Source organism: Tubulanus polymorphus, chromosome 4, assembly GCF_964204645.1.
Source record: "Tubulanus polymorphus chromosome 4, tnTubPoly1.2, whole genome shotgun sequence".
Lineage (NCBI taxonomy): Eukaryota > Metazoa > Nemertea > Palaeonemertea > Tubulaniformes > Tubulanidae > Tubulanus > Tubulanus polymorphus.
Window position 1 is genome coordinate 8,860,106 of NC_134028.1, and position 22,394 is coordinate 8,882,499.

Here is a 22,394-nt window from a genome sequence, read left to right on the forward strand (position 1 = left end):
TCTTTTGTACATCTTCTTCTATGCGCTTTTGTCAAATCAAATCAAAATGAAAAAACTGTAATATCGTCTTGATGATAATATCGTCACCACCGATATCATCATCAAGGAAGGTACCACCATTGGGTACCACCCCAGCTCTGTACCATCGCAGTAGAATTTTTGGAGTTTACTTCGATACCCCAGGAACTACAGTATTCACTAAGTTTGAGGAGAGAATCCCACAATGATAATAAAAAAAGTCCGAAAATGAAACTTCGAGATAGTAGTTTATTTCAACGTTTCGACTATATCCTAATAGTCATCTTCAGGAATAAAGGCTTTATTCATTTATTCAGGCTTTATTCCTGAAGATGACTATTAGGATATAGTCGAAACGTTGAAATAAACTACTATCTCGAAGTTTCATTTTCGGACTTTTTTTATTATCATTGTGGGATTCTCTCCTCATCGCGTCAACACGGATATAGTGTTCTACCAATCGTGATTCACTAAGTTTATTTTAACTTTCTGTAGACCAACTTTCGTTTGCGAGAAAATTGCCAGGTCATCAGCATACATTAAACAGGGGATTAAGTATCATTAAGAGGAGGTGTATCGCAGTCTTAAAAAATGTAAATGATATAATTAATTGAAATATTGAAAAGTAAAGGGCTTAATATGTTCCCTTGATGGATGCCTACGTTTTCAGGGAATGAATCGGACATGATCGTATGATTCTGCACTTGAGAATTATAGCATTGCTATAGGTCATCAGTTTACGACATCATTAATCAGATGTTTGTCTAGAGAGTGGCACATCGTATTTAAAAAAACGACATATTTGAAGTAAAAAAAGTCGGTGGGCATGGGTCTATTTTTGCGTCCTTCGGTTCAAGCTTGCTACGGTGATATCGCTACGATTAAAGCTGAACAAGGACGGCGTCGCAATTTGATGAATGTGAGGCAGGTAATTGTGTTTAGTCAGCGGCGTAGCTACCGGTGCGGTTGGTCCGAAATATGTCGGACCAATCATTACCAAGGTGGTTCTTCTTTGCTGGTCTGAAAAATCCCCAGAATGCACTAAATTACATTGTCAATTTTCAAAAGTTTCTTCTCCGGTTCCACGCTCCGAGGCAATGATTTATTTATATTATATGTTTGACCATTAATCTTTTGGTTGCTACTCCCCTGTTAGTTTACTGTGCCGAATATATGAAATGCGAATGTTCTAAGTCAGGCAATTTCGGGTCCAATGTTGATAAAATTCTGACTTATATTGCTGGGGCCGGTTGCTTAAAGGTTGTTTAATTCTAACCAGTCGTTAAGCTAAGACTGGTTATTGAATGCAAATTTGGCGAATGGCTTGGCCGGTTGAACGCTTTTGGCCTAATTATTCTCACATTTTGACTTTGATTTTTTTGCAAGCAACGGGGAGGGATTCCACCAGGTAAAAATACCCCCCCCCCTCCTCCCGGTAAATATCCCCCAGGTAAAAAATCCCCCAAATTTGATTTCACAGCAAAATTCAATAGAATACTTCAATATTCTTGTGTTGAAAAACTTAAAAATTTCAAAGTGTTTTTAAAATATTCGTGCACCTTTGATTATCTGCGACTTTTATCTACGTTCGTTTTATGCCGCCTTAGATTTCCTGACGTGGCAAGCTCCAATAGTGTATTAAACAGATCGTAGTCTATTTGTGTTATGATTGAGCCTGAACTATTTGGTACTGGTACATCTTATATTAATTTCAGTGTGCGTCAGAAAAGTTTTGAATGTTGCATACCGGTCTACACAGACACCTAAAGTGGTTTCCGCTGGTCTGTACTATACTGCAAAGCTGAATTCCGCAGAACTTATTTCAAATCGATTTTATTCCGCCAGCATAAACATATTTCCGATCAGAAATACACTGGTATTATACCAGTGCAGTCACCATTGATGGGTGTTATATAGCCATTTATAGTGAAATTGTATCTTTGGATCGCGCATTTTTTTAGCTTCATATATAATATTAATTCAATTTTCACTCATCATAGAATAACTGTTCTGTATTTGTAAGTGTGGATGAGGCTACATTGTTATATATAGAAAGGTCCTGCTACTACAGATTTCACTGATAATCTGCAATGGTCTAAATCACTTATAAGGTCCAAAGTTAAATTGCTCAAAGCTTTTAATCCATATTGTTCCAACTCATAATTTAGTTTTTGTTAGATAAATTAACTTTCAGGACGCCTATTACATCTAAAACATCTAATATGGCAGCATTGTAAAGATTTTCAATAAAATTTCCATAAGTTTGAAACTGGAATGATTGAACATAGTATTAAACATAAACCTAAAGGAATGATTAGCCTGAAAGTTCTGGCGGGTTCGTCATCACAGCAAGCGCCGCTGCGCCAAGATGTTGTGTACTTTACTTCTCCAATGCTCACGATCTGTAGTAATTTGTTTTAGCATTTCAATATCTGATGTTCTATTGTTGAGGTTTAGTTTAAAAATTCAGTATGCGGTAAAAATCCCCTAGATAAAAATTCCCAAGGTGAAAATCCCCTCAGTAAAAATTCCTAATTCTTTCAAGTTGGTAAAAATCCCCCACCTTTTGACTTACAGTGTGCAACTAGATTCAATCATAAGGTGAATTAATTCAAATTGATATATCCAATTTATTCATATTCTATTGTATGGTATAGCAAAAGAGTATCATGAGCATATTAATTATTGTACAATTGAAATTAGAAAATACTACACAGTTCATTAATACTAAATTTAAAATAAAAGTTATCGCACAGTTCAAGTATATCGCAAGTTAAAAAGAGTTCATCGCACAGTTAAAATTTACACTAGCTTTAATATGAAATATTCCAAATTAAAAGTTAATTATTTCTCATAATTTATCGCATCGCACAGTGAAATAGGCCTATACCACGTTTAAAAGAGTTATTCAGTTCGAATTAAAAAAAGTTCATCAATTCCATTACTTCTAAGAATTTATTTACAAATTTATTGCAACGAAAGAGTTCATTGTACGTTGCAGTTTTATTGCAAATGAATAGAATTGAAGAAATATCTTGCTTTGAAATGTTCTTGAAAATTCGCTAAGTGGAGATTTTTACCTACTTTCAAGATTTGGGGATTTTTACCTGGGATATTTTTACCTAAGGGATTTTTACCCAGGGGATGTTTACCTACAACCGCAAAATTCAATTCACTGTTACACAGTGTGTATGGGGGGCATTTTACATTTTTTTCAATTCTAGCATACTTTGCAGTCCTGCCAACTAAGTAAATTACGGTGTTACGAGTGGGTGCTCAAAAATACGTTTTCAGTTTATTTTCATTACGTTTTAGGGAAAATTTCTAATGTTGTTACGATACTCTAAATCAAATGTCACGAAAGAAGTCTAAACACGTTGATTTTATTGTCGGGAACAAAACTGATATAATGTTTATTTCGTCAAAGTGTTTACACTTGTATGACAATAATAATAAACTGAACAAAATTATAAATATAGATGGCATTACGTTTTCACAATACAATATCTTAATTGATATAGATAATATAATTATTTAAATCATTTAATTAGTATCACTTAGGAGAGATCTTCTGTGTCTGAACATCCCTAACAAATATTTTTCAATATTAGTTAATCTCCCGATTGACTGCGAGCACAGAAGCTCTACAAATTTGAAAATATTTGGATTACAGTGTAGTATCTTGGTAATAGGTCATAATGTACAGATACGGTTTTCTCTAGGAGTTACCGGTCTGGTCCATCTGCCGCTTTCAATTGCCAAATTATGGCTACTACATCGAAATTTTGAAATAATATTGACAATATCGTTAATATCAAGATTTTTTTCGTACTAAAAGTTGTTTTTGAATTCTCTTACAATGAACATTTTTGGCTATTGTTAAGCGTCTCAGACCACGATTGAATATATTGGTCTTTTAGTCTTTGCTCGACTAATTTCAAAAAGACATTTCGGTTACCAACAGATTGCTAACTGCTGAGATTTTAGCATCAATAGAAATGGGGAAACGTCCTAGTTCTCCATACACCATTACATTTGGGGCCGAGGAGCGAAGGTTAAGTACAGATTTACAAAATTTAGTACGAACAAGTTCTAAATTTCTGATATTATCAGCGAACCAAATTTGGCTACCGTACAATGGGACCGATTTTACTAAAGAGTCAAATATTTGGAGTTTCATCTTCGGCGATACAAGCCTAGCATTTAAAAGATACATTTAAAGTGCAAAGTAAGCTTTGAGGCCCTGATCTGCTTGAGATTTGACAGCTAGGGAATTTTTCCCGTCGCAGGATACAACTATGCCTAGATATTTAATTGGTATACCTCTTCTAAAATTTATCCGTTGTAATACAGTTCTAATTTGTTAGATAAGTTCTTTCGGCCTATTTTCATAGTTTTGGTTTTTTCCGAGTTTACAGATAATCTCATTTCCTTACAGTAGTCCGATAAAAGATTTAAAGCACGTTGAAGATCTTCGTGCGAATTGTCTAATATGACAGTGTTATCTGCATAAAGAAGAATATATAGTTTAAGTAGTCCAAAATCGACACCGGGATGGCCATTTTTAATAAAATATTGCTCTAAGTCATGAATATACAGGTTAAAAAGTGTAGGGGAAATACATTCTTACTTTTATATCAGACTTCCGGCCGCATCGTGTATACATCCGCCGTTTTGACCGAATAATCCGATTTACTTATCATTTCTATCTATGCCTGCTGCTTCTGATATAATCATACATCCATTACTATTACAATACGTCTGTTCGTGATTTCAATGCAAAATAATATTTCTTTTTAATTTTACTTTTGACAATAATTCAGTTCCAAAGGATTGGGTACATGCTAATATTTTGCATGTTTCCGAAAAGCTCAATGATAGACACGTATAACCCAATTAACTATCGTGGTATTTCTTCATGTATATGTATATTTCTCTTCTTTCATCTTTCTCTTGTATACTGCTATTCTTAATGCCGAATTTCTAAATTTTGTGAGGCAAACGGGTTGTTTTCAGATTGTCAGGATGGTTTTAGGAAAAATAGACCATGCCAAGACCATGTATTAATGATAATAATAATGATAATAATAATAATAATAATGTCACATTTATATAGCGCCTGTTTCACTAATAATAATGTTCACCAGCGCTTTGAATGGTAGTGGTGCTGAATTCACAGAGCATAGGCTTTGCAGAAAAGCAAATGTTTTACTCTCTGTCTGAAAGTGTTGATTTCAGTTATATTCCGTATATTTGCGTCGAGAGAGTTCCACAGAGTTGGAGCAATACATTGGAAGCTACGTCCACCAAAGGTTTTAAGACGGTAGCGATACGTGGTTAGAAGATTGCAAGAACTGGATCTAAGTGATCCAGTATTCGCTCTGACAAGCATCATTAACCAGAACAAAGCTAAAAAGAAACACACATTTTGTTGTTTCGTCGATTTCCAGAGGTTTTTTTATTCAATTTACCGTAAATTGCTCTTACATTTAAATTAGCTGAAATAGGAGTCTGTGGTAAAATGTATTGGACAGTAAAAATTCTTTATGAAAATACCAGATGTAGAGTAAAATTAGGGCCAGACTTTTTCACACGATGGTTCGAAAGTGAAAACGGAGTGCGTCAGGGCGACCCTTTGTCGCCTACCCTTGCGAACCTTTTTTTAAATGATCTTCTTTTAGAACTCAGTGAGAATACTGATCAAAATGTATTGACAAGAGTATGCCAACGATATTGTGCTCATCGCAAACTCAGAAATTGAGTTACAATTGCTTATTGACAAAGCTAGTTAATGGCGTAAAAAATGGGAACTACTTAATACTGATAAAACACAAATCGTTCACTACCGTAATCCAAGAAAGGGGAGAACGAATTATACATTTAAATGGTATGGCGATGAAATGCTATAAATATTAAGCGTTTATTTAGACTGTAATCTTAATTTCAAAAGAACATTTCATTAAAATTGCACCCTCCGGTGGCAGGGCCTTGGGCCAATTAATGCCTAAGTTCACACAATTCAAAAATATGGGATATAAGACTTTCAGAAAAACGGTACGAAAAAAGAGTCGATCCAATTCGAAATTATAGTGCAAAAGTATGGGGATACAGAGATTTGATGGAAATGGAACGAGTTCAAAATAGAGCATGTCGATACTAATTAGGATCGAGTGAACCCTCTTACCCCTTTGTCTTTTCTATATGCTGATATGGGTTGGCTTCCCTGCAAATTTAAGCCTTATTCGTGTCTAATTCGATTTTGGAACCGGGTGATAATGTGAATAACAACCGACTGGCAAAAAAGATTTTCTGTAAAGAGTTCCAAAACTTCAAAACCAACGATATCTTCTCGGGTTGGATTCCGTCTTTTGATAAAAATTTGTCGTGAGCAGTTTAAGAACTAATGTAAATTCAAACTATGTGAAAAAAGAAATCATTGGACTAGCAGCTAAAGAATTTAAGAAAGCGGTTGAATCAAAACCAAATCTCCACAGTTACAAGAAATTCAAATTGACTATTGATACTGAACCATATATAATACAATGCCAATCGAGATATAAACGGTCATTGATAGCCCAATTTAGAAGTGGAACATTGCCTTTACATATTTAAATAGGCCGTCGTCTAAACATTATTCTTGAAAACCGCATTTGTACCTTTTGTGATTTCAGTTTTATTGAAGATAAATATCATTTTGTTCAGATTTGCCCCAACTATACTGAATTTCGATCTATCTTACATACTACAGCAAAAAATAAATTGGAAGACTTTGAATTAAAATCACCCTGATCCTTATTTATATGTAGGCCTATCATGAAAAACCTTCAAATTGAATTTTCACACTATATCTCATCAGACTGGACAAAAAGGAACTCGTCGTGTGCTTGAATAAAAAACATCGAAGAACTTTCCCCTTTTTCTCCTGTGCTATCTGCCTATCGTAGCCGATTCTTTTTTTCTTCTGTTACTCGTATGAATCTGGCCATGATTTTGTTTGATCTATGTTATTTTCTCACTCTCTCACACATAACTTGTAGCTTTTATGTATAACTGTAAATACAATTGTGACTTGTAAGCCCATTTGGGCTGGGCAACAATTTATATCTTATATGTTAATCTAATTAATATGTGTATGTCACATAAATAAATAGATAAAAATAATTTATTTCGACTATCAAATAGGGCTAATTATATAATCACAGGAAGACATTCTACATCTTTGTCAATAATATTTCGCCAAATATCTTGTATGTGTACACATAGACCTGTGACGTTTTGCACATCGATTTACTGTTGTGATTTGTAAAAAGACGCTTGAATGGTTAACATTGTTTAGGTATCATTGTTTTTTTCGTGGTAACGAAACAATTTTTGAGGTGGTCAAACAGATTGAACCATGGAAATTACCCAAAGATTAAAACGAGGTCGACTGTAGCATCAGAAATAGTATAGTCAGACAGATGTCTCATTCAGAACATGACGTTCAACCTATATGACAGAAGTCACACGACATTTTTCACGATTTCAGTAGTTCATGTGCAAGAGCATACAACGGAGGGTGACACCTGCGAAAAACAATCGGCGTTATCGGCAGCCATCTCCGTAAAAACGTGGACCCTCTACCATACATAAAATAGCAATCAATAAAGTCGTTTTAAGTTCATATAAGTTCATATTACGATCGGGATGAAAACGTCAGGGTGACACCTGCGAAAAAGAAAAACACATTTTAATCGGCGTTATCTACTATGAAATACAGATGCAGCCATCTCCGTAAAAACGTGTGTACCCTCTACCATATATAAAATAGCAATCAATAAAATTGAATAAGTTCATATTCCGATCGGGTGAAAACGTATGTATTTCTGTTACAAGCTGATATCTATGGTGGCTGATAAGGGCCATGCGTAAAAAAAACACGAATATGCAAATGAGGGCGACATTACGACAAAACGACAAAACTAAAATAACGCGACAAAACAATAATTTTGGTTTTGTCGCCCGCGACATTTCATTATTTTGGTTTTGTCGCCCGCGACAATTCAATATTTTTGTTTCGTCGCCCGCGACAATACATTATTTTGGTTTTGTCGCCCGCGACATTTCATTATTTTTGTTTAGTCGCCCGCGACAATTCGATATTTTTGTTTTGTCGCCCGCGACAATTCATTATTTTGGTTTTGTCGCCCGCGACATTTCATTATTTTTGTTTAGTCGCCCGCGACAATTCGATATTTTTGTTTTGTCGCCCGCGACAATTCATTATTTTGGTTTTGTCGCCCGCGACATTTCATTATTTTTGTTTTGTCGCCCGCGACAATTCAATATTTTTGTTTTGTCGCCCGCGACAATTCAATATTTTTGTTTTGTCACCCGCGACAATTCATTATTTTGGTTTTGTCGCCCGCAACAATTCAATATTTTTGTTTTGTCGCATGCCGCAAATCAATCGTGACAAAGTATTGATGAGAATGACCTATTTAGTACATCGAACATCTACCGAATACTATTATTGTGCCCCAGCATTTGGGGTCATTCTACTTGAACCCCAACATTCCATATGTCCACCAGATTCTGGTCATGATAAAGTCATTTTAATTTTTCTGCCAACCTTATTTCTTCTTTCATATTCATCTAACATTAAACATCATTAAGTATGCGTCCCCTTATTGAAATTAGGTTAACTATCTCAATATATCGATGTACCTAGGTAGACCTTATTTAAAATGAGGTGATTTTTATGTCGACTTTTTGCGAGATTGTCTCAATAAATTGCCATACGTATCACGACATTTTAGCTAAAGTAGTGAAAATTATGTCGACGGTACGGTTATGTTGAGATACACACGTCGACATTGGTGAAAGGAATGATCCGTATAACGATTTTACGACTTGATATTAACACGATATACCGACTTAGTTATGTCGATAAATCGCGATATATCACGTTTTTTCGACATAATTTCGTCGTGATAAAAGGTCGCGACGGTTTTGTACGGGTCCCATATAAGCTTCCGTACATCCTTAGAAAAAGAAGTAATATGTGATCTTTCATTAAGTAGGATCACTTGAATGATAGCTTTAATATCACTTTATTAAGAAAAAAGAATCTGCCAAAATGACCTTAATAATCGACACAATATCAGATTAATCAACTTCAAAATAGGCGAATTATTACGTTATTAACTGGCCTAATTATTCAAAAGCTAATAAAGTGGGTGGCAAAACCCAAAAAAAATGAATTGTCGCGGGCGACAAAACCAGAATATTGAATCGTCGCGGGCGACAAAACCAAAATAATGAATTGTCGCGGGCGACAAAACAAAAATATTGAATTGTCGCGGGCGACAAAACCAAAATAACGTATTGTCGCGGGCGACAAAACCAAAATAATGAATTGTCGCGTGCGACAAAACAAGAATATTGAATTGTCGCGGGCGACAAAACAAAAATATTGAATTGTCGCGGGCGACAAAACAAAAATAATGGAATGTCGCGGGCGACAAAACCAAAATATTGAATTGTCGCGGGCGACAAAACCAAAATAATGAATTGTCGCGGGCGACAAAACAAAAATATTGAATTGTCGCGGGCGACAAAACAAAAATAATGAAATGTCGCGGGCGACAAAACCAAAATTATTGTTTTGTCGCGTTATTTTAGTTTTGTCGTTTTGTCGTAATGTCGCCCTCATTTGCATATTCGTGTTTTTTTTACGATGGCCCTTATCAGCCGCCATAGATATCATCACTAAGTTTAGTTTTTATCAAATAAGACTCGATTGATGCCCTATCAGATTAAGTTCATGTTTCTTCAACTAGGTTGTACGTATCTCAGTTATGCTTGAAGTTATCATTTCCAAAATTCGTATCTAGATCCATCTTTTCTACAAGCCTACAATCGGTTATGCTTTGTATATGAATTTTCTAGTTTTTTTTCGATAACGCAACCACGTTTATATTCAACAGCATTTCTGTTGGAATTTTACAATTCCGCCACCGAAATCCAAAATCATTTCATTGCTGTGCGATTTCATTGTCTCGTAATCTTACAGGAATAGACCCGATGAGCATTTGTCAATATTGTCAATCTTCCGAAACTACGGAGCACTGGAATGCCAAGTCTGCGGTACAGTCGAGGTTTTAGATAAATATATAGTGTTCATAATGCGAAAGCCAGTGCGTCCGACTTCTCTTTTTTGTAAGATACCGCAGCAGTCGACTTGAATGCGACGCTAGAAATCAACAATGAAAGTCGATTGATTCGATCGATTGGTAAAATCTATATACGCGCATGTTTATTTCAGGCACAGAATAATAGAAACCGTCCGCCAATCCGCGATTGGGATACTACCTATCATCAGAGACTCGCTCATATAAAATCAGGATGTGAGAAACTTACCAATAAATCGACAGGTATATAAATACACATACGTCGGATGGGACATGTTTGTGGTCTGGGACTCTCTATCGTGTTATGAGGTCTCGGGTGTTAAATTTCAAAACAAATCTCTCTTAATTTTCTAGGTCCATACATGTACACGTACTAGAGATTTACGGTCGATGACGTACACAAGATTCTTTATTGCGAAATTCCCAAAGTGGGCACGTCGATATGGAGATACACGTTACTACACACGACCGGAAAACTTCGCACGACAAACCTATCCCTCATAAATGACCTTGACGTGAAACAAAGTATCTACTTCAAATCATTGGGATTAATCAGGTCACTATCGAGTTATTCTCAAGATGAAAAAACCGAGCGCTTAAAAACCTACTTCAAATTTCTGTTCGTACGACATCCTTTTGAGAGACTGTTATCTGCGTATTTGGATAAAATTGTGCGTAAATACGATAAAGGATACGCAAAACTTGAGCCAATGATTATTCGGTCAGCCCGAAATGATGTCAAAGCTGGAGACAGAGCAACGTTTAAAGAATTCGCTGAGTTCATCCTTCTTCATAGTTATTATGATATACATTGGGCACCATATGAAAAGCTTTGTCGTCCATGCGATATTGATTACAGTTTCATCGGGAAATACGGAGATACGATCGAAAATGATTTCAAACTTGTTCAAAATCGTTTCCACCTGGAACCGGAACTGGCAAAAACGGCCACACTCCCTCATACGTATTCCTCGGAAAAGTTGAACAAATATTACAAAGACCTTCCTAAAAAATTGATCGATGATTTGTATGAAGAATACAAAGCCGATTTCATATTGTTTGATTACGATTTAAATTTCTTGCAGAAATAGTAATTTATTTTGAATAAAGTTATCGTGATCAGGAATGGGGTTCAATCTGCGTCATTTGATCAAAATCTCTGGCCGTAAGAGCACCCCCAGATCCCCCCCCCCCAAGTGCTTCGCAAAGTAACATACCTCCTCACTGGCAAAAGTGGCCGGACCAATGTGTTTCTCCTTCCGCCGGTCCTCATTCAGCATCGATACGGATGGGTACAGTTAGTGTCTATCACTATGGGAACCTCATCGGACTCATCTGTAGGCCACGTGAATTTTAAGCCCGTTTCGTTGTAGTATGCTGTCATTGAAAATGATGGTAGGTGAAAAATAAGTGGACAGAAAATAAATAGAATCTATGTCTTTACTGTTGCGTCTTCCAATGTGTGCTAATATCAGTTTTCTGAGATTCTAGCATTTTCCTGTTTTGTCATTCAGAGTTTATAGTTCCAGTTCTATGATATTCTATCAAATTCATTTCCAGGCCATTCGTATGGTGGCTGATAAGGGCCAAATACAATAATTTTCAAACGACCTCGATTATAGAAAAACACAAAACGAAACTTATAGCAAAAACGAATTTTACCGCGCAAAAACGAAATATTATAGAGCAAAAACGAAAATATTCGTTTTTGCTCTATAACTTTCGTTTTGCGTTTTTCTAGAATCGAGGTCATATGAAAATAAAATAATGAACATAAACGAAAGTTCGTTTTTGCTAGGGCGCAAAAACGAATAGTATGGAGCAAAAACGAAAAATCATAGAGCAAAAACGGATATTTTCATTTTGGTGGCCCCTTTTCAGCCACCATACATTCGTCCCTAGGCATTATAGTATTATTCAGCATACCCGTTGTTGTGTTCGTTAAACCATGATTGCAGTTTCGTTTCCGGCAAAACTTTTTGAGAGAATAGAGTCCGTACGTAGAATATAAATCTATTCATCTAATATCACATTTTTCAGTTAATAACATTATCAATTATTGATCCTTAATAGTTAATCACTAAATTCAGTAAGACTCCGGGATTCTGACCCCATCCCCAACCAAGACATCAACCAGTTAGAAATCCTACCGAACTTCTAACTAGCACCATCCCCCAGCCCCACCCTGGAAATGAATATCCGGCTTAACTCCGGAAAGAAATCCTTCAGAAATTTCTGAAATTCTGTTCTGTGCAAATTTTGGACATAATTCCAGAAATTATAATCTGCAGACTTTTCTGTTGCCAAGGATTGTAGTCACACTAATGTCGAACTTAATCAATGTTAAAGTTTCGCTAGAAAATTTTCTCTTTTTTCTCAGACATTTTCAATAAGGAACTGAAATTCCCTAATCAAATTTATCATTTGTTTTCAAGCTTGTATTTACGGAAGCCGTTGTTGACATATGAGATCATTTATTCATAATTTCGACTATGTCACCTCCGTATTCTATATTTATTATTCATGAAGTAATGAATAACTTTTCAATAAACTGCCAAAATCATTTTATCCTAAACGTTGTCTAAATGTTCGTGTTTGCGTGATGAAAACTTAACCCACATTATAAGTCTATAAAGCCTATTTCATGTAGTTCAGAAACATTGTTTAATGCATATTGTAGTTCTTGTCTGAATTCAGGTGTACTGTAGAGATGTTTGCTCGGTTTTTATGATTTCGTTTATCTCCGCATTTTATGTTTCAATTGTACTTTTAAACAGTTCATTTTCGTTCGGTCTTCATTCGAACTTTTTGTCGTCTGTCATCTGTTCTTACAGCTACATGTAGAAGTCGCGGTCGGAAAGATTTCTTTACCGTGATGAATTCCTCCTCAAATCGATCGGACATTAAATCTACTCACGATTTACGAAGTGATATCACAACATAAAGAAATTTCAACAACGTTGTAAGCAATTACCAAATTGCAAATGGCGTCACAGCTGGATCGATATTTGCTGATTCTTTGATTCTAATCCTGGAATTTAAGCGATATTTCATTGGATTCTGTTGTTTCATTGGACTATGTTGGACAAATGGGAATGGCAAGTAACTTCAATTCATAAAGTAATCAATATTGTGTAGGAGCACATCCAAATGTGGGTCAATATATGCATTAAAAACAGACTCTTCTTCAGCTCTACTGCTTTTAATCTTTTATAGAAATGAAAAAAAAGTTAAAACCAATCTTCATAGAAAAACCGTGTAGATTTTAGTCATGGTTAGTTTTATAGCAATAAGCCATACGGTGTAAATAAAGTCTCAGATAGGAATTAAATTCGCGAGCCGATTGATTTGCGTAGTCACGTGGAGGAAGATAAACTAGAGCGTCACGAGAGGTACGACGTTGCATGATTTGTAGCTTTGATGTCACGCGATGTAGAATGACGACACGGAGGGTAATTAGTTAATCATCTGTGACATCTCACACAACGTATAGGCCCACGGCAGAATAAATATGTCTTGTAATTAGTACGTATGAAATCTCGATCTCTTTACACGCCCGAGGTTTCTGTTTGGTTTCCCTCTGCAAATAAGAAAACCACGGATGAATATCAGTGCACGCTTTAATTTTGATTTTCTAAATTATAGATACATTTGTAAGGCCACGTAAATAATTAGCTTGTTTCTCATCAGTTTCAGTTTCCACGCGCGTCAAAAAAAGTTGTTCGTTAGTGAAAATTAAAGATAGAAATGCGCGTTCCGCAAGCAGAAATCAGTTTTCGTTTCTTTTCTTTTTTTAGTAAAACACTGTTCACACTGTTTTATATGTTTGTCTCACGGTCGCTGATCAACTGTAACAGGTGAGCCGTAACGAAGTGCTTTCCATTCTCTAATAAAAGGTCGTTGACGCCGAAACTCCCCATTTATGAAATAAAGATAGTCGCCCTCGATACTTTTAGAATTTAGGAATATATAAGGCTTTACATTTTTTCCTTTTTGAAAGGGGGCTAAGAATTTTATTTGATTTGATTTATAACGAAAACCTGCCTCCCTCGTTACTTTTCCAAATAGGGCAGATGAGAAACAATGGTGATTTTTTGTGGGCTTTTAATTTCAAATTCTTACCATCACCGGAATTAAGTTTCTTCGTATCAGTTCCTTCCATATCATCCTGAAAAGAATAAGGGATATTAATACATACGTGAAGTTAATGAGTATGCATCCTCCCGCGGCAGCGAACCATGATGGCATCGACATTGAGCCACTTTTTACGAATCCCTGCCACACTAGACTTGATGTGCAGGTACATGCGCAGGTTTACCACTCGGAAACTTGCGGCAACAACCGGATTTCACGTACATGATCGGTCTAGTGTGGCAGGGTTTCGTACCGTGACAATCTCGGTGCTATCAGGTCCGAATCCCTGCCGGGGATGGATAACGAGTATGGAAAACTTATCATTTACGAAGAATGAAATATGTGACTTTTGAACCCATCTAAAGTTGATCTCCACTATATTGAGGATTAGATTAAGCGAGATGAAACCACTTTAAATGATTACCGGTGGTTTCCTGATCGGAGTCCGTTTCCCTCCACATTTATAGAACAGCAATTTTGCCCCGACGACGATATACGAAAAGACAACCATTACAGCAAGAACGATTATAATACCAGCAAAATGGTTGATAGTCAATGGTTCGATATCATCTTTATCTTCTTTGTTAAACAGTTGACATTTACCTCGCTGACTCAACCAACTGAAGAAAACATGATATAATTACATTAACATTAGTATCGAATCGTACAGAATGATCCAATTCTGAGCGCAGTTCCACAATTGTGTTGGTTTTAATTTGACTCATGAACTCACTAATTCATAGCCTGGTCGACCTTCCCTTCACTCAATAATGCTTGCATCGCGGCTTGGATGTCAGATTTTAATTCAAAACCTCGACGCATGGCGAACGCTAATGGTTGAATATCTACCAGGGAGGGAGAAACCACTAGATCACATCGCTCTGCTCGACCTGAAACAGAAAATCGTATTGCTATAAAAATATAACATCAGAGTATCGCTCAAATTGTGCAGAGGTTTTTTCCGCTTTCACGTTTACGTGCATGTGTGCGCCTAATAAAACGAAGAACCTGGAGACCACAAAGACCATTGACGGCCAAATGTGCTTAAAACGAAGATCGTTTTAGGCACACCGATCATTGTGACGCTTTGCATGCTTGTACTTGATGAACATAATATTGACGCACTGTTTACCTGCTGCATATGCTAGACGGACCCAGTTACCAAGGAATACTTTAGTGTCAGGATTGGTATAGTTTTCTACAGATTCTATTCCTTCAGTCGCTGTATTCACTGTCTTCCAATCTATAGATTCCCCGCTCTTCAGAAAATACCGTTTTTGGTCGTGAAAATATAATTCGGTGGCGCCCCCTTTTATCAAGAAGATTTCGTTGCCTTCTTTTCTTTGCGTTGTTCTTAATTGTTTCAACGTATTCATTCTTGGATAGTTCTGTTCTGTAAGGAAGTTCGCTAAGTTACCCGTGTAACAACCAATAACAATCAGCGCGAAGAAAAAGTAGAATGCGCTAAACACGCGCATGTGTAATTGAACCGGTTCATATGGGGCGCCAGCTTGAATGATGGTACTGTACGAATACCAGAAACTCTGCTTTAAATCGAACCTTGTGTCCGGGTCGTTGTCCATTCCGCTAGGATTTAACCGATAGGCAGCGTAGTAAAACATTGCACTAACGATAAGCGCGATAGCGAGGGCGACCCAAACTTTTAAATCGAACGGTTTTGCGAATCCAAACATATTATAATGGGAATGTTTCTTGTAAATGAATGATATTCCGTCGAATATGTACCCATCAGTAAAATCAAAAACAGCTAAACGTTGGAGATTAGATGATATTCCACCGACCAGTAAACTGACATTAAACAGGGATTTTTGCTGCAAAAGAAAGACGAAATAATGTCACACATAAAACTGACGGAGTTAGGAAAAACTTCAGATGTGTCCAAGTTGAAGATATAGTTACTGTGCACAGCTGAAAAAGTCATTTTTGTCACCGACCCTCCAATTTTCCCAGCCCTGCTCCCGATAAACACATCGCCCTGACACGCGATATTTAGATAGAAGATAGAAAAACAAATTTTTGGCTGTTCCTTTCTCATCTGGAGTAAAACAATACATGTAGAGTGGATATCAAAACGATAGTGTATTAAACACCAATTGGCAATAAAAATGTATGTGTTCAAAAAATTAAGCGAAATGTTGCCAAAAAATCGATTGCAGACGAACTACATGTATCTAGAATTGAGCACGAGTCACACCAGGACCTAATCGAGTCGGGTTTACTACTTGTAAACCATAAGACCAAAATAAATTGATACCTCGTTTCTCTTTCTGCAGAGCCGACCCGGCCTATCTGCACTGTACATTACGTGTTTCTTTTTTAAAATCATGATCAAGCAAACTATACCAGACCCGGCGGCTATAGAAATGAACTGTCCATTGAGATTTACAAAAAGACCCAGCCGATTAGGAGAAACAAGGTATCATTATTTTCTAGGCTAACCCTTAAAAAAAACATCACTTACCAGGTAACCGAATGCTCCCGACCAATCACCTGTGTCGAGTGATTTACCATATCCAGCGACGGGTACTACAACGAATTCTACACGCAGTCCCTGATAATCATAAAGGTATTTTCTTAATTTTTTCAAGATGTCGACGCATAAACCTTGAAAGTCTGACAAACGTTTCGTCTTGTTGTCGTACACGTAGTCGATTGTATCAATGGTTTTGTGATAAATAAAAGGCTCATCCTGAAATTCAGATATAAAATGAAATGCACGTATAACTCATATCAATGCTACAAAATCATGATGCGTGAATTCGCTCGTTTTACTCCTAACAAAAGGAGTGGTCGAATCAGCTAGAAAAGGGGTTTTCTGACCGTGTCAGAGTCTTACGATGTTATTAGGTTCAAATCAACGAGAGGGAAGTACGTGGCTGTCTCACGATGCCATCAGGTTCCACTAACCACGAGTGACGAACGTGGCTGGGTCTCACGATGCTATACGCCGTTACGACGGCAGCCGATGTTCTGACTTACCAGCACTGCTGCAATTGTGATTCTTTTGACGTCGTCTCGTTTTGCTGATGTGAATAGATGCGGCAAAACATTGTCAATTGATGACCAGAGTTTCTGTTTTATAGTAAAAAAGAACCAGCGTGAGGCGTCGCCATTTCTTTTTGTTTTTACTTCGTATCGACATGATATTTTTTATGACAACTTACATCTCTGAAATAGCCACGCATATTCTTTATTCTCAAAAATAAGGTGAAATTTTTCCTGGTTCCGAATTCGTCGAATAAGATGTTACCAGCAATATGCATAGTACTCCTCCACCACTTACGTTCATTTATAACATTGTTTACAGTGACCTTAAACGATAAAAGGCTGCATTTATCAACGTGTTGGGCACCGATCCCCCATAGATACCAATTTAATACGTCAGGATACGGCTTAAAACACAATTCTAATTGCATTCATTTGTTACAGCTTAATTCAATGATTTGTACACAGTCACATACTCGTCACATATAAGTCGTCACATGGCCATGTCCTATGTGATCTTCTCTGAGGCTCACATGTATATAAAGAATGCGATGAAGATGATGGAACTGAGAAAATAGGCGGAACAGACATGCAGGAGATGCGGGATGTGTAAAAGTGGGAATTCAGGAATATTGCACAAATTACAAAAGATGACCGAGACATCCCACCGCCCGCTCAACACTCAGTTTGATACCAAATGAGTATTCCGTATGCTCCCCGTAGGGTGATGCTTATTTTCACGAAAATACCGAGATAAAGTAACAATAAGCAGAATTATCATCAAAGTACAAAGTACGGGTTCAAAAAAATACAAAATCCAAAACGAAAACGAATGGCTAAATAGCAATCTACCAATCTGCTGTTAATACGAATGATGCAACCAGAACGTAAAAGCATTGATGAGTCACATTCAGAAATATTTTCTAGAAGCAAAATCGTCTTCAAGAAGACTGGATGCCCTATAAGTTTTTTTTGTACCGTTTTGAGTTTTTTTGCCAATTTTTCGCGGGTGTAGTCGTTAAACGGTACTTCCTGTAATGCTCGAATCAGCACCAGCAACGGGTCGAGAGCTATAGAAACCTGATCAGTGTTTTCCACCCCGAACGTTTTCATCGCGTCTACCAAAGAATCGAACTTATTTCTGTTGTTTAAAGCCGGTAATGCAGATATGGCAAACCAGTATGTCCTTGTATCGTGTGACTTTCTAATTTCGTCCGGGTGACGTCTTAAATTTTCATCCTATTAATAGAGTGAGAATAGAATTAATGAAATGAATACAGGCCCTTGCCGAGGGCGTAGTTTTTGTGTAGTGAACGAAGCCCCTGAAATTTACATAAGTGCCCTTCAACGTCAGTGTAGAAAAATTTTGGTAAAGACTATTCGAAATTTGGATACAATTTTCAAGCCATTTTTTGGGAAATGAAAAGTAATCAATTCGCAAATTATCTATTCAGGTACCCGAGCGCTTCGTCTTTTAGATCTGTTCTTTTTCAATAGGAAAGTTTCACGTTGATAGAATAGATATTGAATTGGGCTGGAATAGAAGCACTCGATTAAAGCGAGGATCAGGTTCGAATCCCTCTGAGGGAGGAACATGACGCAGAGTCCCGCGTCATTGTCAGGTTCAAATATTCCCTGCGAGAGTGCAGTGGGCCAGATCCTTACGACGGCACCATGGAAATCGCCCGAATCCATGCGAGGGAGCATATCTCTTGAGGGTCACTTACCAAGTTAGCGTCCACCCACACAATTTTTCCTTTGCCTTGTGTTCGACGCTGCGTTTCAACTATTACCTAAAAATAAATGAGCCAATTTCAATATACATGGCAAACGCTTTTAAACATGTAGACAGAGAGTCTTTATTGCGATAAAAATACGTTAACAGTCAAATATATGTACATAATAAATACATATTAAGGTCCAAAGAGTTAACTTCCAGAGTTGAGAGTTGACTTCCTAACAGCGCATAAACACTCAATCTTACCTGGAAAATATCAAAATCTTTTTGGTCTAACCAGTAAAAAACAATATCAATGCCTTTTTCGACGATTCTTTTAGCGATTACGGCAGCATCGAATTGTGTATTGGAATGAGATGGAAGTCCAACGTTTAACTCAATGTACTTGTTATCGCTACTAAATGCTTGCCGGATACTGACAGCTTCTACAAGAGAAGCACACCCGAATTAAACAGCAAACTGAAGTCAATTCAGAATAAACAAAAACCTTATCCATATATGAGTACTGAAATAGTTATTCTTAACTTAATGATTAACTAATGAAGAACTCGACTAAATTACGAGCACTCGGCATTACCTTCTCGAAATATAATCTTTTTTATTTCAATATTAACTAAATCGACACATTTATCACAGGGCCCACTGAATATACTTTGAATTCATTTTTCTACACAGTGATGATTTGTATAGTTTTCATCAAGTTTTCATAAATTCGTATTCGAAATGTAGCCTACGAGTGAACCTTAAGGATCCTCGATTGCCATGAGCGGAACCAACGATTACCATGCACATTAATCTCAATGTAAACAACTTACTCTCGGAGTATTCGGCAGCCGCGAGCAAGTAGATCCTGGTTCTGGAGTGGACCTTAGCGAAATCGAGGAAAACCTGTGTTGTATCTTTGAATAAGGGGAACATGTTGATTATTGTAGAATTGCGGTATTTTGCGCTGCGTCGCTGTTTCATATCTTTCTGTCCCATCTCGTATATAATATACGGGATCGAATGAGCTGTCGCTATGTTTAGCATTAATTCGTTTTCTTCGCCGATGAAAATGTCGTAATCAGCTTTTAGAATCGCATCACCTAAAAATGAAGTTTCGAATGTTTATTGACCAATTGAATTAAATAACTACTGACTATAAATGAACTCTTGATTAAAGAGAGACCGGCGATAGACTGTCAGACTCGAACCATTCCGGAATATTCAAACCCGTGAATCTGGATTGCGCAACGGTGCGTCTAGGTTTTCTTAAAGTGGTAGACTGGAATGGGAAATTAGATTTTCGCGCAAAACACGAGGAGCACCAAAAGGAAATCTATGAAAATCTAAGTCAAGTTACTTTTCCTGGTCTTTTTCGGAACCGATCCACCCCCTCCATGAATCAGCCCTTTGACGAGACACGGGTGGAAGGCTGGCCGGACTGCAAATACACTACATGAAAATAATCAAATTACATGAACCCTGGACTGACAGGGGACTAGGTATAACGAGGCCGTAGGGTGTTTTTGTCGTGCACTATGTTTCGACAAAAATAGGCTCGTGCGCGCCAATTTTCGCTGACTGTAAACAAATATGAACCGTGATCCCTGGCAAATTTATAAAGACTGAACGATGAAACTCACGTTGAGCGTCGTATAGCTCTGGTTTTACGTCAACCAATTGTGTATTCATTTTGTATCCACGACGTTCATTCGTACATAAAACCGGCGGGTTGTGATTCCAGTGCATCTGTATTTCTCCCAAAGCACTTTGCTGAGTATGCACCAAACCCCTTATGATCTTTCCTAACATATCCCTACGGTCAATCAATCCTATCAAAATAACAGAAAAATAACACTAATTTGTCATCATTTCGATATGTAAGCGATTATTATTAAATCGCATTATCGTAAACAAATAGACGCATCAGAAATTGAAAAAAAAATGTCTGTGACCCTAGTTTCAAAATAAGCTAATTGTTCCCGGATCTGCTATAAAAGAATATAAAACGAATATAAACGTATATGTCGAAATACAAATCCAATCAGAGCCGCATATGAAAACATGTATCTGAAATAAAATATCTATGACCCAAGTTTTATAATGAGCTCATTGTTTCCGAATCTGCTATCAAAAATTATAAAATGACGCGTAGAAATACAATTTCAACCAGAGCCGCAAGGACAAGGTCACCCCTTAAGCAAGACAAGGTCACCTCTAGACGCGGACCTCCAACCAACTGACCTATTTTAATGTTCCTGCACCGCGGTGTAGCGGAATCGTCGTCTTGTGCCGCTGTAATCACCACGAACAACCATAAGATTGAGCTGATTTTAACGTACATCCTGCCCATTTCCCCGACCAGTCTATTCGAAGGCGTTCCACCACCAGCCGAAGCAACACTCCATACAGCCAGTCAGCGTGTTGTGCGATAAAACGCTGTACTGAATCTATAAAAGCCAGCAGCCACGGTTTTCGTTGTGTATACCAATAGATAAAACGCGCGTGTTTTTCGTAAATAGCATGTAGCAAACGCGCGCTTCGAGAAATGCTTTTGTCGCACGGTATATAATGGAAGCGTTATTGTACTTCATATTTTTACCGGGTCGCGAAAATTGGGCCACGGGATTAAAACCTGTTCGTTTATCAACGCAAAAAAGCTTTCCAACGCAGCATTATAATTTTCTGCACTACTAGGAACCTGAACAATTAATCTAGGCCTTACGTAAGATTAGTTATTCATAAATTTAGCCAGGGGTGTACGTAGATAGGGCAAACACCTAGGGCAAACATTGAAACCGGGCCACTTTTATGAGTTGCCTCTTGAGTAATCCGGCACTTAAACAATAGAACCTTGGCTGTGTGACTTGACTATATAAACCCTGTATACTACTTGCACCTCACTTCTCTACTTACGTAGCAATACATGATGCTAGATGCACATTAGATCTTAGATTTGGTCGTTTCTTGTTGATCGGTTTACCTGGCTGATGCTGAACTACTTCGTCTGATCCGCTGTTGCTGTCTAAATCGCAGAAGGTAGCTTTACTGCTAACGTATAGATTTTTTATGCAAGATGATGTACCATACCGAGATCAATTCGGGTTCTCTACCATTGTAGAGGAAGAGACTGTAAGTCGGAATGCATGACGGTGTTACTCTTCGCGTGCTAAGGACATGTGTGGCTAGGTTGCACCATGGACTCCATGGTTTCACTGTGTATGGATACAGTTAACGCGGAGGTTGGTTTTTTAGTTTGAGAGGAGCATACGGGAATCAATATTCTCATATATAGAGCCGTTGTCATCGTGAAAAGTAGTATAACTATAAAAGTTTTCGTATGT

The 22,394-nt window shown here is 37.3% G+C and overlaps 2 protein-coding genes across 2 annotated transcripts; one reads left to right on the top strand and one right to left on the bottom strand.

Moving 5' to 3' along the window:
* The first annotated feature begins 844 nt into the window (after positions 1-844).
* LOC141904281 (carbohydrate sulfotransferase 10-like) lies at positions 845-11,281 on the top strand. The gene is made up of 3 exons (XM_074792861.1): positions 845-946; positions 10,568-10,911; positions 11,050-11,281. The coding sequence occupies exons 1-3, from the start codon at positions 845-847 to the stop codon at positions 11,279-11,281; spliced, it is 678 nt and encodes a 225-aa protein (XP_074648962.1).
* A 2,152-nt stretch (positions 11,282-13,433) lies between these two features.
* LOC141903469 (glutamate receptor ionotropic, kainate 1-like) lies at positions 13,434-21,574 on the bottom strand. Its single transcript, XM_074791588.1, has 14 exons — positions 21,295-21,574; positions 20,694-20,882; positions 19,884-20,153; positions 19,315-19,493; positions 19,058-19,123; positions 18,309-18,569; positions 17,510-17,656; positions 17,325-17,417; positions 16,807-17,034; positions 15,457-16,156; positions 15,058-15,214; positions 14,749-14,944; positions 14,313-14,358; positions 13,434-13,770 (listed from the first exon to the last, which is right to left on the bottom strand). The coding sequence occupies exons 1-14, from the start codon at positions 21,401-21,403 to the stop codon at positions 13,739-13,741; spliced, it is 2,673 nt and encodes an 890-aa protein (XP_074647689.1). The 5' UTR covers positions 21,404-21,574; the 3' UTR covers positions 13,434-13,738.
* Between the last annotated feature and the right edge of the window lie 820 nt (positions 21,575-22,394).